Source organism: Ischnura elegans, chromosome X, assembly GCF_921293095.1.
Source record: "Ischnura elegans chromosome X, ioIscEleg1.1, whole genome shotgun sequence".
Taxonomy (NCBI): Eukaryota; Metazoa; Arthropoda; class Insecta; order Odonata; family Coenagrionidae; genus Ischnura; species Ischnura elegans.
The window spans coordinates 23,478,443-23,496,566 of record NC_060259.1 but is presented as its reverse complement, the minus strand read 5'-3'; the positions used below and the strand labels follow the sequence as shown (position 1 = coordinate 23,496,566).

Genomic DNA, 18,124 nt, shown 5'->3' with positions numbered 1-18,124 from the left:
GGCTTGGAAAACACGAAATCGGTGCTCCCTTGAATGCGGCTAGCGCGCGATCGCTTCCGTTTTACGAACGGGATTCTGACGGAAATGATAAGCCTGGTGTATCCTAGCATTAATGCAGTAATTCCGATGATTTTGGATCCGATTTAAGTTTTTTTATAAGATTGCGGAAAAAATTGTTAAGAGAGTTAAAATCATGCACGGATAATCCGCAACCCGGATAAACCGCAGCCGGATAATCGGGAGTCTGCTGTATTTATGCGTTTAAATAAACATGCATGGATTAGTGAACATATATTTATTATTTAATGATAACACAAAGCAAGTGCTATCACGTGATTTTTACCATGATTCGAGAGAAAACGATGTGATATCTCTTAGTTCATCAGTCACTTAAAATGATAACGATAGTTTGATATCTTTTCCCTTATTTACTGTTAGGTATGCTCTCATATAGAACAAAATGGCCATAACTTATGGTTAACGTGAAAATTACAGCATTTTAAAGGTGTAAAAGAAAAAAATAAGCATGAAACATTTATTGCTGAAAATGTTATTCCATGTACGTAATCGCGGCTGCATTAATGGTCTCTAGTTGTCTCGGTCTAATTTGCGAAGGTAGTTAGGCAGTCTTGGGGGTGTCTCCTTGGCATGATAAGTGGAGGTTTTATGAGAGGTTCACTGCAAAGAGATTTGTGTATAAAATTACATCTAAATCTGACGGGACCGTAGGTATGAAGTATGGAGGTTTATGATGTAAAGAGGTTCACTACAAAAGAGGTTTTACTGTAGTTGGTTTTCTCAAGCACTCATTAAGTTTGTGATGGGTAAAAATGGCTAATGCCAACAAGAAATGTTTGATTCACTCTCATCAGAGTGAAAATTTTTGAACGCTGCGAATTTTCATGACACCATAATTAAATAAGCTATGCAAAGGAGAGTTTTTTGCAGTAATATTTATTTATAATTAATGCAATTAAAAGCGCCCAGGACTAAACAGGAACTTGGTCAATGGATAAGACCTACAGTCCTGGGTATATTTAAGAAAATACAACTTGTAACAAACAACAAATTTTGATGCAGTACATATGAAAAACTTTTTATCATCCCTTTGAGGTTTTCACGTTATCACACTTTAATGCAAATATTTATTCAGTCAGTCTCTCCGAATACAAAATATTGAAGAGACACAATCTAAGTCCCAAATTATTGATTGAAGTCTACTGAAAAAAATAGTGATAACCTAACATCAAAATCCTCAAGTAAAGCAGTTAAATATAACATAACACATGCATCACAAATGACTTAAAATATATAACATTGAATCTCAAGTTAAATAACATTCTTGCAACACAAGCAATACTTCGTATTTTACATGCAACGACTAGATTTCACTAAACACTAGGAATAAAAAATAGAATACTCTTTGATAAAGGAGTACCTATAACATCAAATTCAGGCATTAAATGACAAAATTTGGCCTGTTTAATCTCTTAAAATCATTTAACTCAATGAAATGGAAACACCTGCAACATTGGAACACATAAATTACTTAACCGGAAAACTCATATTGTAAGCCTGCCATTCTCATTGTTGATGGCTGCCCAAAAACAGAAAGTAAAAAGATTTAAGGTACGCAGTACATGTAATGTACTAGTACATGCTGCAGATACAATTGTAATAGTTTATAAACTTCTCGATTAAAAATACTGGTTCTGATAGTCCAAGAGCATACTAGAAGTTTCCTAAGAGGTTGATTTCTTCTCTCCACATTTCTTCCCGTTTCCGAACGAGCGTAGAATGAATCCCAGGGGGAAAAGGTGTTGCTTCTGTCCATCCCACAGATGTCTGTGCTCTTGTTCGACAGCTTCCCCATTGATCTGGTAAATATAGAAGTGCCATGATCATAAAAAGAAGAACAGAAAGGAAAAACAACATACATTAAAACACATGTGCATATTAACTGTATTTTCAGCCCAAAGCCCCTCCATATGGGTAGTTAATTAACCTTTTCCCTACGAATTTTCTGTTGCTAAAGGATGAAGGCTGGGTTTTCAGGGCTTTAACTTTTCGAAGCAAAAGGCTGAAGGCCGTGTTTTCACGGTTTTGTGGTCAAGCATGCCAAGTGGGTCTCAACCGCCATTAGGGTCCCTCGGCTCGAGAGGTCCAACCCTTTCCAATTGTCCGTGTGGGGATTATCTCGGCCCATTCCGGCTCTGTGTCCTACTCAAGGAAGGTGCTCATGGTCACTTATTTGTTTATAAGTTAGATTAAATAAAAACGTACATGTTGCATCTATTGAAAATCAATGCCATTCTGGATGTTTTGCTGATAGGCTCCAAATTTTAAACGGAACTCTAGCGTTCCGTTTAAAACTTTAGCGTTCATATTAACCGCATTCATCATCACCTAGAACAAATTTTGGAGATGCTAAGGTTAGATGTTTAATTGTTATTTTTAAAACTTACAAGCAAATTCATAGGAGGGTTATTGTAATGATTTACATCTAAATATATACGTTACTCTGTTTGCCACATTCTAAGTGTACATTTGCGGAGAAATTCTATGAAGTATCCGATTTAACTCCTATGAAAAAAAGCCCTCGTAATGTAATAAAATATGATCCTCTCAGTTCTTTGTCATGAGCTAAAATTACAGCGACTATTTTTAATAACCTCTTATCAACCTTTGAATACAAACGTATTATAAATTAATTTCGCTATAAATACTAATTAATGCATATCCTAAAAATTCTTAAATTTAATGTGCAATTAAGGAATGTTTTACGTAGACACATGCTGTGAGAAGCATTCTATACCATTGCAGCAAAGAGCACTGCTCTACCCAGGTAATTACTCTCATATCTTGGTTCTCTGGTCAGGTTACATTTAGGTGGTCTGCCCTGAGCACCTCACAGGCTTACTTCGGAACACATTAGCGCATTAATTTTTTCTTGGAAAAACTTATTACCCTCCAACTGGCACATCTAAGAGTAGATTGGTGCAAGTAGCCTCCTCCTGAAATTTGTGGAAGAAAATTACCTCACTCTTCTCGGAATAACTCATTTTCTTTTCAAAATTTTCTTGACATGTATTCAAATACATATGGCCGTTAACTCTCTGTACCCATTCCGCTACCTATAAAAGGGATGGTTTCTATGGAACCCTGCTGTGCGATGCAGCCCATAACATGAATAGAGAGAGAACTGCTCTATCCAGGTGATTACTTTCATATAGTAACAATTAAAAAAAATTAAAATCGCACTAGTAACAATAAACTGACCGCAAAAGTATGCCGCGATGGGCTGCCTTCAGGAAAAGGGTCGAGGATTATATTTGCCCAGTTGCCGAGGAAAGGGTCAGGCACCCTGCTAGGAAAGGTCATTAAGTGGAGGAAGCAACTACCTGGACAGTCCCAAGCCGAGAAACAACTCCGTACAGGGCGAAAAAGAAATGCTGAAACCCTTATTGGTTAACAAATAATGTAGAGGTATTTAAAATACATAATAGTTTTTTCAGAATGTAAATGAATTTGTTTTGCCAATATTTACTGTTTCCTAGTTGCTTGACAAGGCATAGCTCCACAAAATCAATTATTGGGGAGAATGTTACGTGCTGCATAGATTGTACACCCTGAAATGCCTTCAATTCCACTCACAATATGCAGTGGTCAGACTTTGAATTTTTTTATTCTGCTTAAAATGAACAAAATAGATACCAGCAATTATAGGGATACTATCAAAAATGCAGATTCCTATGCACACAGAAAAGGATGGGGGGAGAGAAGGGGCAGCTGTCCCGCTAGATGACTGCCTGCCTGTGCTGCCTTAGCAGTGGGAAATGAGCCAAGCTTATTGAGGGCAAAGGGACTAAGTGAGGAGGTATGGGTAAAGATGGGCTATTTGCTTCTGTGGCCTAAACAAGAAGATAATGGTAAGCTACCAAAGACAACCATGGACTCTCAGTCGAATCAAAAAGAGACGTTTTCTCAAAACGGGCCAAGTTTTTGTCCTGCTTTGGATGGGACAACTAGGTTATAGTGATTCGGCATCAATGCAACAGAATGATGAATGCAAATAACTCATATTTTGATTCACTTTCACTGGAATATGTCAGTTGAATGAATTATGGTAGTTGAATAATATAGGAAAGTTAGATTGTGTTTCTAAATTGATTTGAAGCCCCCATTTCTCTCCTCAATATTTTGAGCTATTAATTATTTATACGAAACTAAAATTATAACTTTCACACACATTACTATCACTTCGCACATATCACAGATATATTTATCATCACTGGTTAACAATCTTAAAAATAGTTTGATGCAGCTCTCCACTCTATTCTCATATCAGCTAATCTTGTCACACCTACGCATTTCTTCTCTACCACATCGCAGTTAACATGAAAACTATAAAATAAATATCACTATCCATTCCAAGGCTGTCATTGAAACAAGCTCAGAAATACTGTAGTACTAATACTATAGTATTCAGAGGAAACTTAAATGATTGTATGTAATTGTTTCTTCAGCAAGAAATAATTCCAGCCAGATACTCAGAATAGTGGTGCCCTGAAAGCTCATCAACCAGATCAATAATGCTTTAGGGATTAATTATTGTTTTCCCATGAAATAAAGGGAAACACATTGAAGTTACATAACTGCTTCTGCTTGGAATAGAAGGGAGGGAGTCTCGTGAGAACATTGGTCTGACATTGAAGAATGAGGGATGCATATCACATATGGTTAGTTTGATTCATCATTTTTATCTAGGAAGGATTTTATCTCAATTAACAAACAGTAATACACATTAAATGAAATATGCATATGACATGCAGGCTATTCATAATTGCAAATTGCTCTAAAGAACTGTTTACATGATACATTAAGACTAGAGATGGGTCAAAAAGAACCGAACTGCCAAAACGAACTATGTATTTACTGAAATGAAGCGGTTTGAAAATGAACAGTTCTCTAAAACTCTCTGTTCACTGTTCATATCTACACAGCAAAAGCGCAGTGTTTTCGGTCTGACAGGTATGCTCACCGAGAGGTTTTTTGAACTGCAGCTTACTCCAGCAAGTGCGTAGTGGTCACCACAGATGGCAGTTATGATGCAGACCGTCCAAGGCCACTGAAGTGCATCATAGACGACCGAGCCCCTCCCCTTCCTTCTCTATCATTCCCCTCCGTCAACAAACATGAACAACATGGCTGCTGAACGGTTCTAACTATTGTTCAAAATATTAGATTCCTTTTAGCCGTTATTTTTCTCAGCGTATTCTTTTCTTGGAGGGCATTCTTTTTTCAAAGGGTATTCTTTTTTGGAGGGTATTCATTCCTCGGAGGGCATTTAAATATGTTACAGAAATCCATAGGTGTAACATATTGTACTATTTTTTGCATTCTACCAAAAGTACTAATTTAGCAATGAAACTGATTAAAATTTACAATATAATGCATGCTATTATTGACAGTTAATTGCATCATTAGATTGGATAGATACCTGACACAGGCTGTAACGAAGAGAAAAAATCAATATCTTACTGAGGAGTCTAAGAGAGAGATTCACAAATGATGTTTATACTAAAAATATGTATAAAGAACTGTTAGCTGTGTATGAAAGTCTAAATTGCTCATAAGAGAATCATGTAAAAAACTTTTCTTGTGCTAAACACGCAAATAACATCAGACACTGGGTTGATAAATATTAGTTCTGGCTTATTCTACATGTGGAAAGCAGATGTTGTCCTGCAAACGGGCAACCAAGTAAAGGCCTGGGACAGAATTTGCTTGAAATAACTATGACAAGTTGCACAAACCAAATGATACCACACTAAGCTTTCACTTACTCTAAACATCCGATAAACAGTATTTTCTACCTGAATGACCCAGACTGTTCACCATGAACAGATATTTTGAACTGCTCTTTTTACTGAACAGGTTAAAAGTGAACGGTTCATCAAAATGAACAGTTAACCCCACCTCTAATTAAGACACATGTGTTAAAGTCTGATTGCATGGAGTGGACAGTAATGGAACATGTAGGAATGCATGAATCAAATTAGGACACATTCTATTTTTATTCATTCACACAAGTTGAGTGGTCACATCGTGTATTTTGGTGTTCATTCTCATGTTCCTACATTAGGATATTAACTTGTTTGAGCTAATGTACCGTATAAACAGGGCTTAAAAATTTAATTTTGCACCATTGTCATTAACATGAAAAAATTTAGAAGTCAAAATCATGTAAGTGGTTGCAATTTTATACATGCTTTACCAAATTTGAAATTCCACTACCTATCATTTAAGTAAAATATTTAATGGCCTTTCACTTAGTTTTTGAATTTTCATCCTGTGTTACTGATATTAGCCACACAACATGTGTAACATGTAGATTTATACATTTGACTTAAATCTTTATCAGCATAGTTTTCTGTACCATTGAAAAACACCTTAGCCACTATGAGTGGGTTTCTAAATGACACACCAAACGTTTCATCCCAGAGTTTACTGAGCATATTTGAGACACAGAGAATGAATGAGAGGGAACACCATTTCCTCTTCCTCCGTCTTCAAGTTAAGAGGAGGAAGTGGTAGGAATTGATAATGCAACAGCGGGAACCTCCCTGCAGATGCCACCCTCAGCTCCAAACCACCCCCACTCTACCCCTTTCCACCTTCAACTGAGTATACACATCCACCCACCTCATAAAATGCTACCCAGACGATGGCTCTACTTCCATGTTGGAACTCTTTAATTTAAATTATGTTATTTTTCATTATGAATGATGTGAAAAGGTTGCCACACTTGTCAAAGTTTGTGATAATGAGCATTCAGATGGTGTTTTCACGAGACCTCTTAGTGTGCAGTGATATGCGTATATTAGCATGCAATTTCTTTTCTTCAAGCATCAGATTCTGGCATTGAGACATGAATACCTTCAGAATCATATGTTCATGACACTCATGAACTCCCACACATTAAATTACCAAATAACCTGGGACCTTTGGCAATACACACCAAAATTTTACATCACTCTTATTTGGAAACTAATGTCTCTACCATGAAAATCCTCAAGGATATCTTTCCTGGACAACTTATTCCTGAGATTTATCCATACCACCTTATAGGAAAGCATAAATCCTATGAAATAATTCCTCACTGAAATGATTGGGATATCGGAAATTACACGTCAAAGGGAAATGAAAAACAATAGCTGTCCTTCGACAGCACGCATGCACATGGGCATACCCAGAAGGGGAGGCAGCTGCCCTAGAAGCGAAAATAAATTTAGTTCAAAACAAAAGTTATGAACAAATTTTCCTTATGAAGAAAAATGGTATTAGTATAAGACATGGAACTAAAATAAAAATCATTTTCTTTTTCAAGCAAATAATTATAACAATTAATAAATTGCTGTCATAATTTCCTTAAAATTTTGGTTTCATTAAACTTTTCTGTGCAAAAAAGTAACAACTTGAACAACCACAGCTAATTTTGCCCCCTCCACCCCCCGTTTTGATTCTGGGTACGCCCATGCGCATGCATAAATATGCATAGCATTATCATTTTGTGAGGTGAAGATTATTTATTTTGAGTCATTTCAAGACAGGGCTGTCTCTTTTAATTCAGGAGTCTGAGGTAATTTTGTCCTTTCCTCACCCCTTCCTTGCCTGGCGTAGGTGAGAGTGCCTTGAGCAAAAGCATCCCTTTCCCATCCCTTCTAGATGGATCTATTTCTAGAGTATTACGTACCGTAGCTAGAATGAGTGCATAGGTCTTCGAACAAAAAAGCATAAATGCATAGTTAAAGTAGGCAATGCCATTATAGCTTTTTTTCATTTAACAGAATCCACAAGAATCCTTGGGCATGATTTGAGCATAATTGAATTACTAAATTTGAAATAAGATTGAAAATACATGAGTGAGTATTAGTAAGCTAAGTTGTATTAAATAGCAGTGGTGTCCTAGCAACCAATTGAAAGAATATGTACATTGGCTAGAACACCTTGTTTCTTCAAAGCTCGACAATAAACTAGCAGACACTCACCAACGTTTATTTGGATTCTGTAGAATCACCTGACATGATGTAGAATGATTTAACATGCGGATATGCATTCCGGAAAATTGCTGCCTTCCTCAACTCCTTTTCTACAGGAAACTTGCGGGGATGCTTCCTCTTCGGCTTGCCCACCGAAGTGTCTTGATTCTTAATGGTTCATGTAGAGATTAAGCAAAAAAAGAAATAAATGATTGGATCCTAAATTTAATATCTTGTGCATCAATTTAACCACCAACCTGAAAATCTATCTCTTGGAATAAATGGATTAATGACAACCTACAACCTACCATTATTTTCGGCTGAGTAGAGAGAACCAGTTCATAAAAGAACACCATGTAACCTTAGGGGAAATTAGAACAAAGAACTTTTTCGGATTATTGACACGGGACTAATGTCGTTTTACGTGAAATGGCTCCCCACAGTGGCCTCCTCCTCAGATCTATGAAATTTGCTACCATGCCTCGACAGTTGCAAAGTTGAGGCCTTTCATCTGGCAAAGATATCATGTTTGGGCTGCAGATTCTAAATCAACAAACTTACCAAACTGGCTGCTGTCACCTGTCTTCCACATCTGCAATGTAACTCAACAGTGTTTTCGATATTTTGCTGTGGATCTGCAGAAAGTCCTATTCTATCTGCAAATAGATATGCGACTAGCTCGCACGGCAAACGAATTTCTCCGGGAGTATCGTCCTCTGAATCTGAATCGGTGACTGTATCCCCAGCTCCTCCCTTCAATTAAAAAAACATAAGATATGGATAAAATATTGTAATGGAATTCATCCAAACATCAACCAAATTTCTTGCTAGTCTTTTTTGTTAGAATAAGTCTACTTTTATTTTTTAATGTGGCTATCAGCTTTTGTGGAGGCATTATGAATATTGACATCATTGACTGCTGGATGAGTAATATTCTTGTAGTTTTTGAAGTAACATGTTCACACCCTACTGCTTCAGCGTGTCCGGATTTTAAAAGTAACTTACTTGCACAAAGCGGTCTGAGACATTTTGATGCCTGGAGTACTTTTTTCTGTAGGGCTCTTACTCCTTCCAGCATCTCAGGTCGACAGGGGGGTACGCAATCCTTCAAATGAAACTGGGGTTTTATGGGATCTCGTTTAACAAAAAATATCAAACATGAATCGCGTACACCGAAAGATTTAGCAATATTGAAATGGTGGCATGAGAACTTGCGTCGGAAGACCAAGTCCAAGTTCATCGTAAATATGTTCCTATTTTTTGGGGATCAAAGTGGCGAACATGGTCCATGGTGGTGAACAACCGCTCCTCCCTCTTCCCCCTCAATCCGCCACTTCCGCCTTCTTTTTTTTCCGAGAGCCTGGGCCCCGTTTGGGCGGCCCAACTCACAGGAGTACGAGCTGGCATTGCGCTGGCTACGATAAATATTTGGGCCCAATTTAATGTTACATTAATTCTAATGCTTTTCAACTCTTTCATCATCAACCAACAACGGAGTTTTTGAGCTCCTTTAATTGTATTTCTTATAAATGCGTGCCTTTACGTCTCTATAGCGCCCAAAGTGAACACTTGAGTAACGTTCTTAATTTGCTTTCTAAATACTCGTATTATGTTTGCTTTTGAGCTAAAATACAGTTTGAAATCCAAGGCGTGAGTTTTAAATAGCATTTTCAGACAAAAAATAAGACGTCGTGCATACAGACCACGGGAAATTAATTTTGTGTGGACACAGCGTATCAATTACGAAGAAAAATTCAACCTGATCGTATATATAGTTCAAATACTTTCATCACAAATTGTTATCTTCGACCAAAGTTTAATTTAGCGTAATTTACCTATAATTCATATAAGATTCCAATCAGGTCCTAAATAATTTTCTAATCGGCATTGACTTTTTATAAGTATTTTGGCAAAAAAATCTACTCACCATTTTAGTAGTTGTATATTTGGTTCGTACGTATAGTCTTCTTATTGGTAGGTAACCTTAAAACAAATAGAGAAATTGCATTCGTCAACAACACATTATGATAATAGGTAGAACAAAACCTACGATATCTTAAGCGAGTAAATATTATTCCTGTCCGTTGCCGGCGCTATAAAGCCAAAGGTGCAGGTTCTCGAAATGCTGTTAAGTATCACAATATCCATCATTGCAGTTGGTTTCAAATTATTTATCAAGTTCAAACCTAAAAATCCTCAGTATCACTTGCAGGATGTGTATGCTACCTACTGCGAACGGCACAGACAATCAACTGACGCTCTCGTTGTGTAAGGCCGCTGTTTACATTTCGCGCAACAATGCATAAGCATTTCGTACTACCCCCATAGGAGCAATCTAATGAATGGCTATGGACAGTAAATAAAGATCGACTAAACTAAAGCAATTTCTATGCATAGTTATATGGCGCGGCTGTGTATTTATGAAATGTTGATGAATAATTGATGCTGACACGCGAAGTTCTGCGGCACTTGATGAAGTAAGAACTCTTCCCTTCAAACATGGGTATTCGTTTTACATATTTTGTAGCAGATTTTATGATTGCTGTAGTGCCAAAGCTTTTTCTTGATTCTGACTCCCATCAAGTTTGCCAAGTATACTTTGCAACCTTTCTAGAGGCTTGCGAATAAAACCAACAGGTCGACGTGAGAAATCTGAATCCTGATGTAGAATCTTTTTTTCCCTGCAGCAAATCTTCGGCCGATTCCCTCCTGCCGATTACTACGAGGTGATCAATATTGGTCGAAAATGTATGGGAATTCTAGTTCTCGCGGTATTTAGGCAAACCATGAGGTGTGACAAATATCAGCGTACTTCAGAAAATGTGCTGCCCAGGGCGGCCCTTGAGTTTGGCGCCCCTGGGGCCCCACAGTGCTGCCCACAGCAGGCGGTGAAGCTTCAATTTGTGCTTTCGGGACAAATCGCCCTCTCATTCCTGCCACACACGCCACTGTTTATAAGGATAACAGCAAATTGGTAAAGACGGCGCAGAATTTGATGAGGTTTCGATTGATGATCGATGATTAGTGAGAATCAATTTTGATATTACACCCGCGGGTGTATATTACATCGCGATAGTTTGCTCGCAGTACGAAAGGCGGATCCTGGTAGAAGAATTTCTTAGTTTCTTATTTATACACGAACGAAAATGCTATTACCCTGCCTGGGCAATATTTTTTCTTCCCGAGTGAATTTCAATGCTGAATTGTAGTCCGCGATTCTGTGAAGAGCTGTTACCATGAGGTTATAAATAGGCGATTTTTCATTTTTATTACCGCGCCGTACTTGTAAGTTTGTAAGTAAGTTCACGAAATCCGCCTGATTTTTCACAAAAATGTTCAACTCTTGGGGTAGCATTATCGATCTATTTCTTGTATGTGATTTGGTCGACTATTTGAGGAAACATATAGTTATCGACAATCGTCAAAGAAGAGGTTGCGCTAAGTTAGTGGCCCCCTCAATGGATGCATCGCGAGGTGTCTTCACAACAAATTCCGGGAGAGGTTGAAGCCCCCATGTCCATAGGCGGATCCAGGGGGGGGGGGGGGGGCCCGGGGGCACGTGCCCCCCCAGACCCTTAAAAATATGCTAGATTTTAATACGGTCCCATTATCATTTCGTTCGTTTTGTATAACAAGGTATCCTTGTGCCCCCCCCTGAACAAAATCCTGGATACGGCCTTGCTTGTGCCCCTCCCAGAAAGAAATCCTGGATCCACCCCTGCCCATGTCTACGTGCCTGTATGCGAGGCTGTAGACATATATTTTTACGGTGGGGTCAGAAGCGAAAGAGGGGTTGGTATACCATAGAATGGGTATATATTGTGAGAGGTTCATTTGGGGAGGATTGTATGAAAATTTCGGAGGGGTTTTAATCCCTTTTCTCCGCTGAATAAGGCCTTCCAATCAGGCACCGTAAAAATCGCCTCATTTCCTCCACGAAAAACAAGTGGAAGCATGGATGTATGAGTTCTTACTGAGTAATTATTACCACTCTGTCAATAAATCTGCAACCCTTTTGCTTCTAAACCATTTCTCACGGAGGACGTCACCCAAGACGTGTCATATATTCATGCTAGTGCTTATAAAATGGTTCTTTACCTACATTGTTTATTCTCCAAAACCCCGAAAACAGTATTCTACGCTCTTTACATTGGGCATTTCAACTGGCACCAATGTAAACAACACGGACTTTCTTGTCCCCAGACAAAGGAAATCTTGCTGCAGGCTGAAATCTTTCGAGGGGCAGGAGAGAGGAGGAAGGGTTGCATAAATGAAGAATCTATTTCGGCGAGGCTTCCGTGAAAGGGGAATGCATTTCTAGGGGGGCCGATATAATGGGGGGTTAACCTTTTCTTGCTAGTGACGATTTTGCCATTTGGGGCTCGAACCCATGGCCTTCGGTTTGCCTGTCCTTTTACCCGCCGCTACCCAGGCCGTCAAAGTAATTATTAAACAAAAAAATGACTCATATTCATGTGTAAATTAATTTAATAACCAATTGCTTGCTGAGGTATTATTTGCATACATATGTATTGCTGGTGTAGTTTCAAGTTTTGGAAAATGAATTAAGAACCTACAGTCCGAAGCAATGCAAATGCTTGATGCTCAGAGATGCACTCTACTCGCATAATCAGTTAAGACAATGGTTACTTTTACTTGTTTATGTGCATGGGTACGTTCTATCCCTTCTATTCCTTCATCTATTCAGCTTAACTTGCAGATCGCCGGAAACTTATTTATATCATCCATTTATCAGGTAGTGGCATTACTGAATGAAAATGTCATTTTCCGCTATTTGCTGGCAAGCATTGATTTGGGTTAGAGGTTTAAACATGGGCATACCCAGCGAGGGGCAGGGGGGGCCACAGCCCCATAGAAGCAAAAATCGCAAAAGTCTGTAAGCAAAATCAGTAGGTACTGAATTGAAACGAAAGTATTCAACAAATTTTCTTTAAACCCACGAAAAATGAAACGTATTAGTATAAGATATGTAACTAAGATAAAACTATTTTTTCAAAGTAATAATCTCATAAAATAATAAAGCTTATTCTTAAATTCTCTTTAAACGTTGGTTTAATTCAACCTTTCCATCCTAAATGTCACAACTTGGCTTGCCCCTCCCAAGACCATGGCTTGCCCCGCTAGTTATGATCCTGGGTATGCCCTTGGGTTCAAAGTAATGTCTTGCTTTGGTAATGAACTGAACCATAGCCTTTTTTCATTTTAGAAGTGTAAGATAGAATTAGATGAACCAATTTAGTCTGGGGCTGTTCTCCTGCCAAGTTAAATCGTTGAATAGTCATCAGTTCGACCACACCTCAATCCATGTGTGAAATGAACTTCTCAAAAGAAGTATAGAAAACAAATTAATTGGTTGATATCATCATGAGATTTTTTGGTCAAAATTGTGTTCATTATAAGGCTCATCCGAAGGTAATGTATGCTTATGCTTCCTTGATTGTGGTATGCAACATGGAATGATCACTTGACTTATTATGTCTGTATCGTGGTCTTGGCATGAATGCCAAGGAAATTACTTCACAGAAGTTCACATTCACAAATTTCATATTCACGGAAATGCCGTATCATCCACATAAACATGGCAGTTTTTCCTTCCCGATTAATGTGAAATATGCTCAGTTTAGTGCAAGCTTGTAGTTATGCCCAGGGGCGGATCCAGGATTTCTTTCTGGGAGGGGCACAAGCAAGGCTGTATCCAGGATTTTGTTCAGGGGGGGGCACAAGGATACCTTGTTATACAAAACGAACGAAATTATAATGGGACCGTATTAAAAATCTATCATATTTTTAAGGGTCTGGGGGGGGCACGTGCCCCCGTGCCCCCCCCTGGATCCGCCTATGGTTATGCCAGTGAACCAGTGGTGTCCATCAATCTCCCATGTGTGTTTATAATTATATACAGCATGGCTAGAGAAGTGATAATTGATACCAATTTATGTGTGCACATGATGTGATATGTTAAGGTGCAGGATTACAATAATTCATCTTCAGAGTATTTTAAAGTCCCAAAGAAGTCTTAGTTGGAGAAGCCAATGCAATAATGAAGTGAATGAACGAAAGTGGAAAACTTTGGTTTTATGGCGAAAGGAAGGTTTGATCAAGTAATGCATACATTTATGAGAGGCTAGGAGGGAAGGTATACCAGTTGATGTTTTTCTGTGGCCTATAAAAAAATATTTGTTATCTTACTTCTCGAGGGTAGTTGCTATATAGTCATGCATGCTAGTGTGTTACTACACTACTTAACTGCTTGCACTGAAAGTATGTGCGATAATGGTTTCAGAAATAGATTGGCCTGGCTTTCTTCCTGGTAGGACCTGCCTTACTAATCTCTCTATACTGCACCACCATATAATTTCTGCCTTTGAAAAAAGGTATCAGCTGGATGTCTGTTACATTGACTTTTCTAAAGCTTATGATTCCGTTAATCATACCCTCCTCATCCATAAACTCCAGTCACGTTTGGCACTCTCTTATGGCACTCTCTTATGTTTAGTCTCTAATTTCCTGACTTCCCGCAGCCAAAGAGTTCTAATAGAAGGTATTTTGTTGCATTACTTACCTGTTTCTTCTGGCATGCCTCAAGGCAGTGTATTAATCCCACTTCTGTTTACTCTCTACGTTGACGACATTATTGATGACATTCTTCCCTCTAGCTGTGGTGTTCTCCTCTATGCCTGTTTTAATCTTTTTATTGTGGTGTAAAAACTTATTGCAATACAAAACTAACTTCAATCCACAGTGATGCACAGATATATATCTAAACCTAGAGGTCAACCTTCTAAGTTTCCACACCAAGTTACATGGTGGCCAACCCTGAAGATTCACACAGATTAAAGATCTACAACACCTCCCCTTTTAGGAGTAAAAAGAACATAAAAATTGAAAGTTTACAAACCAAGACGCCTTGGAGGTTTAACCATATGGCCACTCCTTGTAGTAGTTATAGGTAGGCCAGCAGGATGTACAATAGGGTTGGGTACACCTGGTTGATTCACATGACCACTCCCAGCGGTAGACATAGGTGGATGAACAGGATATATATCAGATCTTAGTACAACATTTTGATTCTCTGACTCTACAGCATTATGGATTGCTGCATTCACATCTGGTAGTAATGTTGCATAAGATGAGGGACATGCTACTATTCTTTTTTTTAAATGTATGATATTACGCCTCACTACATTTCCCACTGAATTTCTCACCAAATACGAACGAGGACTTTTATGTCTATTTACAATGACACCATGCTCCCAATTGTCACACTTGCTTGTTTTAATGAGTACCTTTTCACCCATATGAAAAGTAACTTCCTTCCATCTGGAGGTTTTATCACAGTTGGATTTCATTTGGTTCGGCTTTGATTGTAACGCTTTTACCACATCCTGTGGTCTGATGACTTTGGGCTTAAGCGTGTTATACGTAACCGGCATCTTTGTGCGTAGTAAACGATTAACCAGCAACTGAGATGGGGACCAGTCTAGTCCAGGCAGAGGAGTGTTTCGTTATTCACGCAAAAGGTTTCTGAAATCGGATTTTTCTTCCTGACTCTTTTTTAGAATCATTTTACTAAGCTTCACCCCTATTTCCGCAAGTCCATTAGAGCGTGGATAGTGAGGACTACTTGTTCTCAGCTCTATTTCATTACTTTTATAGTACTGCCTACACTCCCAGGACGCAAATGGCATGTTGCCTGCCAGGAGAAGTCGAGGAAACCCATGAGTACTGAACACAGTCTGCATAGCATCTATGACAGCTGGTGCTGTTTTGGACTTAAGTTTGCAAATATCAACCCACTTAGAACACTTGTCTATGAGGACAAGATAACATTTACCAGAATAGTCAAATATATCTGCACCCACTTTTTCATATGGAAGATTTGCCAAAGAGCGGGGTTGCAATGGTTGCTTAAAATTGGCTGGGCGAAACTTCTCACATATTCTACATGATTTTATGTAATCTATAATGCTAGATGACATGCCTGGCCAATAAAATAACCCTCTACCTCTAGCCTTAGTTTTAGTTTCTCCACAGTGACCCTCATGTAGCAACTTAAGGACATACGATCTCAAAGCACCTGGAACTACTACTTTTTCCCCTAAAAAATTAAACCCTCTTCAAAACAAAGATCATTTTTTAGCTTATAATATCGTTTTACACTCATCAAATAACTTTTTATAAACTGGCCAGGCTGACTTGCAAAATTGACTTATTTGACTCAAGACCATATCTTTGCTAGTTTCCAATTGAAACTGAGACAGACGCTCTTTTGACATAGGCAGATGCTTGCTAATGGAATGGACTACCTCTAGCATTTGTGGGTCATCAGTGACATGGTCTGTAACATAAGAGCGTGACAAATGGTCGGCAAAATGCATAAGTTTACCCGATAAATAAGTAACATTTAACTGATACTTCAATAATTTCAACCTTAGTCGCTGCAAACGAACAGCACCAATTTGATGCACTGGTTTAGTCATAACATTGATTAGGGGCTTATGATCACTCTGAACCAGGACTGGTTTGCCATAAACATAGTAACGAAATTTGGAAGCTGCAAAATAGACTGCTAAAGGCTCTTTATCTATTTGTGAATAATTGCACTCACTGCTGGTGAGTGATCTTGAGGCTATGTGCACTGGTTTAAGACCTTTAGGACCTTCCTGAAACAACGTACACCCTAGCCCACTTTGTGAAGCATCACATTGTATAACTAATTTAGTACTGGGATCAAAGTTAGCCAGTATAGGGGCATTGGATACTAGATTTTTAAGCCGAGTGAATGCCATTTCATGGCTCGGAAGCCATTGCCATGCAACATCAGTTTTAAGTAAATCATGGAGAGGAGCTCAACTGTTGGACGTATTTGGTATGTATGTCCGAACATAATTAAACATTCCTAAGACTCTCTGTAGTTCTTTGCGATCACCTGGTGCGGGCAAGTTTACCAAGGCATGAATACGATCCGGGTCTGGTTTCTTACCTTCTTTAGAAAATATTTGCCCAACATACTTCACCTGAGATACTTTGTACTGGAGTTTGTCTCCATTGAACTTGGCCCCAACTTCTTTTGCCCTCTCCATCAGTTGTTTTACTCACTCATCATGCTCAGCTTGGGAGCTTCCGGTACATAGAATATCATCAAAAAACAAAACTACACCTGTAATATCTCCAAAATTTTGCTCAGTTACTTTTTGAAACATCTCTGGGGCATTGGACAACCCATATGGCATGCGTAAATATTTGTAGCACCCAAATAGGGTAGAGAAACAACACTTGAACGACGAATCATTGTCAAGCCGTAGCTGATGAAACCCTTCTTTTAGATCAAACACTGAATATATGTGCTTATTACTTAATTTTTCAGACAACTGTTCAATTGAGGGAATTTCATGAAAATTCTGAGAATCACTTAGTTTAATTCAGTGGGGTTCAGACACAATCTTAGTTTACCTGAAGGTTTTTCGACAATAACCAAGTTACTAACCCAAGAATTGGCATCAAGGGTATCTACCTCTTTTATAATACCCTTCTTTTCCAGCCTATCCAGCTCTGATTTCAACTGAGGCTTAATGGAACTAGGAACTCTCCTTGGGGGTTTACAAACAGGGCTTGCATTACTTCTAATGACAAGTTTACATTTTTGTGGTAAACAGCCTATCCCACTGAAATTTTCCTTATAATGTAACACAAAAGCATCTCTATTAGTACAGGAAATATCATGGACACATTTTACCAGATTGAAATCAACACATGATTGTATTCCCAACAGTGGAGTACTCCAAGTGGTTTAGATACTACCGAAACTGCAGAGATGGCAGGTATTCCCCTTGTTAAACTGCCCGATATTGTCGATTTAGAGAGCCCTTCCGCCTAGAAAGATTGGCTTATATTTGTGGGGGATTTTGAAAATTATCTTATCACCACGGGACAAGATGAATCGGCGGACAAAGTGAAAATAGCTCTCCTTAAAACTATGTTGGGATCGCAGGGTTGCAAGCTCTATTTGAAACTTTTGATTTATCTAATGTAAATAAGCTAGCTTACGTCAAAGTTAAGGA

At 38.5% G+C, this 18,124-nt stretch overlaps 1 protein-coding gene and 1 long non-coding RNA gene across 3 annotated transcripts in view; one reads left to right on the top strand and one right to left on the bottom strand.

Annotated features, from left to right (window-relative positions):
- Positions 1–935: 935 nt before the first annotated feature.
- On the bottom strand, positions 936–10,311 carry LOC124171864. Of its 2 annotated transcripts, XR_006867990.1 has the most exons (5): positions 10,229–10,311; positions 9,970–10,025; positions 8,604–8,795; positions 8,052–8,210; positions 936–1,877 (listed from the first exon to the last, which is right to left on the bottom strand). It is a non-coding gene; the product is annotated as an uncharacterized LOC124171864 (long non-coding RNA). The 2 variants fall into 2 exon arrangements; XR_006867989.1 differs by lacking the exons at positions 9,970–10,025; positions 10,229–10,311 and adding an exon at positions 9,048–9,413.
- Positions 10,312–10,828: 517 nt separating this feature from the next.
- LOC124171103 (thioredoxin reductase SEP1-like) overlaps positions 10,829–18,124 on the top strand; it is a 63,694-nt gene continuing 56,398 nt past the window's right edge. The window contains exon 1 of the mRNA XM_046550245.1: positions 10,829–10,930. Coding sequence (XP_046406201.1) covers positions 10,829–10,930 — 102 coding nt within the window. The remainder of the gene's footprint in view (positions 10,931–18,124) is intronic.